Below are 3,394 nucleotides of genomic sequence, written 5' to 3' on the forward strand. Positions count from 1 at the left end.
AGAATACTTTTTATTTGCACTTTATTTTTTCATGACATACTTGACACAGCTATTAATCTTCGCGATCGATTAAGAATAATCGGAATACTACAGTAATTAGGACGGCGTGGCGATCGTGACGCAGAGGATTGTGCGCTGGTCTGGTAATCCGAAGACCTGGGTTCAAAATCAAACAAAACATTGTTGGTTTTTCGTTCGATCGCCACATAGAGAAGTGGATATAGAGAGAGGTGTTATAAGAGGTTTGGGCACGTTCCTTCAAAAGCGCCTTGTAACCCTAAGGGGAATCAATAAAATGTATCTACAGTAATTAGGACGGAACGATACATTTTAACATCTATCGTGCGCGAGAAGAATTTTCTCGATTAATCGTCGCGTTTAATATATTTAGCATCCATCTGACGCCGCATCATCGAATCGATCGTTGAGACAATATTCCCCACGTTGACGATTTTACACACGATAGTAAGCTCGGACGTGCATTTTCGCGTGTGCTCAATACTTGTGCATAATTTCCAATGTACCAATTCGAGTCAAATGGCGGTGGTCTGCGGCGCCGGGGGTGGCGTCAGCGGCGTCCAAGCGTTTGGCTGCTCGTCGGCGATCTCCGTGTCCTGTCGATGGTGATTACGATGATGTGGATGATGATGATGATGATGATGAGGGTAGCGGTCGACAACCGTGGTCAAGTATCGTCTCTCGTCGTCCTGCTGCACCTCGTTCAAAGCGTCCGCGGTTTGCTCGGGATAGCCCATCTGGATGTGGGGATGCTCCTTGGGCGGGCTGTCGTACTCTACGCTGACCGGCGAAGACGTTTCTGTCTGCGGCAGCGTCTGCACGTGCAACATCTGCGCTTGAGGATGATGCTGCTGCTGATGACGATGCTGGTCGGGGGTGGTCGATTGCACCGGCGAGGCGTGATGATACTCGTGAACGTATTCGTTCGCGTCCGTCGGAGGAACCGGTTCTCCACTTTGTGGGTGCAAGCCCGCGTGCTGCAGCCCCGGGTGCGAAACGGGACCGTACGGGGACATTTGGTGATGCAGATGGAGATTCAAGTTCAAGTAGGATTGCTGTTGATGTTGCTGCTGCTGCTGCTGCTGCTGCTGCTGTTGCTGCTGCTGTTGCTGCTCCAACGTGTTGGAATGTATCCAAGACGCGTCAGCGCAGTGTCCGCCGTGTTGCTCCTGAGACGGTAAATTCGAGGGCACGTAAAGGGTACAACCGGTCACGGTGGTCGTCGAGACAGTACCGACCACGGCCCTGCCGAGGACCGTGTGCGATGACGTTGGCGACGGCGACGGCGACGTCGGCCACTCCTGCGAGGCGGCGGGTGGCAGGCACGCGGAATTGAGAGTCTGCAGGGATTCCGGGCTCCGCGGCGACCAGGCCGGAGCCGTCACGTAAGCCGTGGGATGCAAGAGCGGCATCGGCGCGTACGCGTCTGCGTGCTGTTCTGTGTATGGGAAAAACTAATTGACTTTCTCTCCGCAAAATTCTATTCTTCTGCTCGTGAAAAAGAAGCATATATAACGTACATTTCTTCCGGCGTTTGACAAAGGCCTAATTAGGATTTCAATTAACGGACAGCAAACGAATTTTACCTACCATCTTGGACGTACTTGTGCCTCAAGGTATAAGGCACTGCTCTGCAGGTGCCTCTGTGCCCAGATGTGGCGCCGGTGCACGGATTAGAGAAGTGATTGCTAACACAAGCCGATGCTTGGTTTTGCGCGACTGCTATCGCCGATGCAGTGTTGTACTCGTATCCCATAGTAGGTTGAGGTAGAAATAATGCGCCTGCATCTGCAAAATGTTATTCGTATTACCAGGAAACATTTGACAGAACCGGCTTCGATTTCCAATTCATTCCCCATACAGTTTCGTTCTGTATGTTTGCTTTATTGATCGCGTCAACTCACATTGCGAGTAAGTCTGCGAATCCGCGGGCCTCTCCTTGGCGTCGAGAAACGCCTTCGCGAATGGATTGTATTTGATCTTGAGACTCGTAACTTCCTCATTCTGATACGCCGTCACCGCGATGAATTGCGTTTCGGGGAAACGATACGTGAGAACCTGCATTGACGACAGAACAATGATAAAATAAAATCACGGAGAACCGTTGTATTAAAACGGCGCAAATAATTCAAAGACGCGCAAAGAAACGAGGGGGGGAAAAAAAGAAAACGTACCGTTCTCTGTTCCTCGGCACCCACTCGGACCAAATGAACACGTGGCTCGTACTTGTGCAACGAGTTCAGCATGATCTGCCCGTTACCGTTCGACTTATTCGTTAGTTTTACCTTAGCGAATGACACCGCCTCCTTCATCCAATGTGCTCCGAAATTCGGACTCTCCGGATGAATGTAAATCGGATTAGGCGGGGCCACTTCCGCCTTCCCGCCTGGTACCCATTCACCGTTGACGTACTTCCACCTGGTATTAATTCGATTACAGAACACATTTTATATCTCAATTAAGACAATTAAGTGATTTTGTGTGCAAGCATGAAATTAAAAAAAAGAAATATGCGCTAGGTATAGCCGTTTCTTCCCCAATGAGAAAATTGGATTACTTATATTCCTCTTGCGAAGAAAATGAAGGAGAAAATCCTAAGAAATCCTATAAGACGATTCGGTGAAGAGATTTTACATTACTCGTAGGATCAACAGGAGTCTTTCGTATTCTTTTTCGATCATCTTCCGAGATTGTTTTGCGAAAGCTATTATGAGGCTCTGGAATGCCTCTCGGTTCGTTCAACACCGATGACGAATCGCCGGCGAGTTAAAAATAACGTACTAATAAGTTTAGAATCGACTTTAGCAACGTTACGTGAGGCTTGAACGAAAGGGGTACGGTAATTACGACCTGTTAGTGTCCTTCGCGCCCCCCCCCTGTTCCTTCTGCTCGCGAGATAAATCAATGCAAATCGGTAACGCGCTCATCCGTTTGGCTGCCTACGTAACATTTCGATGCTACACGCTTTCTACTCTGCTCAGCATAACTTTGTAATTTGCACAATTTCAGCTTGCTATTAATTAAAGAATGGTTCAATCTCAGAGTCGACAAATACCGGGTCAAGATTTGAAGTTTAAAACAAATACAGACAGATATAGTAATATACATTCAAATAAATATTTGAATATGTATATTTGTTAACGCTCACTGTCTGAAACGTATTCTTTGCGTGTGACTTGTACAAGATCAAAATAAAAATCGTCTCTCTCTCTCTCTCTCTCTCTCTCTCCCTCTCATAAGTAGATTTTCGCTCTATAAGTTCTGTAGCTCGGTAGTTGTTCAGCTTTTTCTTCTTTTCGCTCTTTGCTCTTTCTCCTTACTCAACAGTGTTACATAGCTTAGAGATACAGCGTTGCAGAGCACTTTTACATAATAT

General features: G+C 47.3%; 1 protein-coding gene across 1 annotated transcript in view; it reads right to left on the minus strand.

Annotated features, from left to right (window-relative positions):
- Nucleotides 1-280: 280 nt before the first annotated feature.
- Nucleotides 281-3,394, minus strand: part of LOC105561126 — a 6,948-nt gene continuing 3,834 nt past the window's right edge. The window contains exons 2-5 of the mRNA XM_012010851.1: nt 2,193-2,460; nt 1,923-2,076; nt 1,609-1,806; nt 281-1,456 (exon numbers count right to left, since the gene is read on the minus strand). Of these exons, the coding sequence (XP_011866241.1) occupies nt 534-1,456; nt 1,609-1,806; nt 1,923-2,076; nt 2,193-2,460 (1,543 nt within the window). The 3' untranslated portion in view covers nt 281-533. The remainder of the gene's footprint in view (nt 1,457-1,608; nt 1,807-1,922; nt 2,077-2,192; nt 2,461-3,394) is intronic.

This window comes from Vollenhovia emeryi, unplaced genomic scaffold (genome assembly GCF_000949405.1).
Source record: "Vollenhovia emeryi isolate VEMERY1.0 unplaced genomic scaffold, V.emery_V1.0 DF939211.1, whole genome shotgun sequence".
Classification (NCBI taxonomy): Eukaryota; Metazoa; Arthropoda; class Insecta; order Hymenoptera; family Formicidae; genus Vollenhovia; species Vollenhovia emeryi.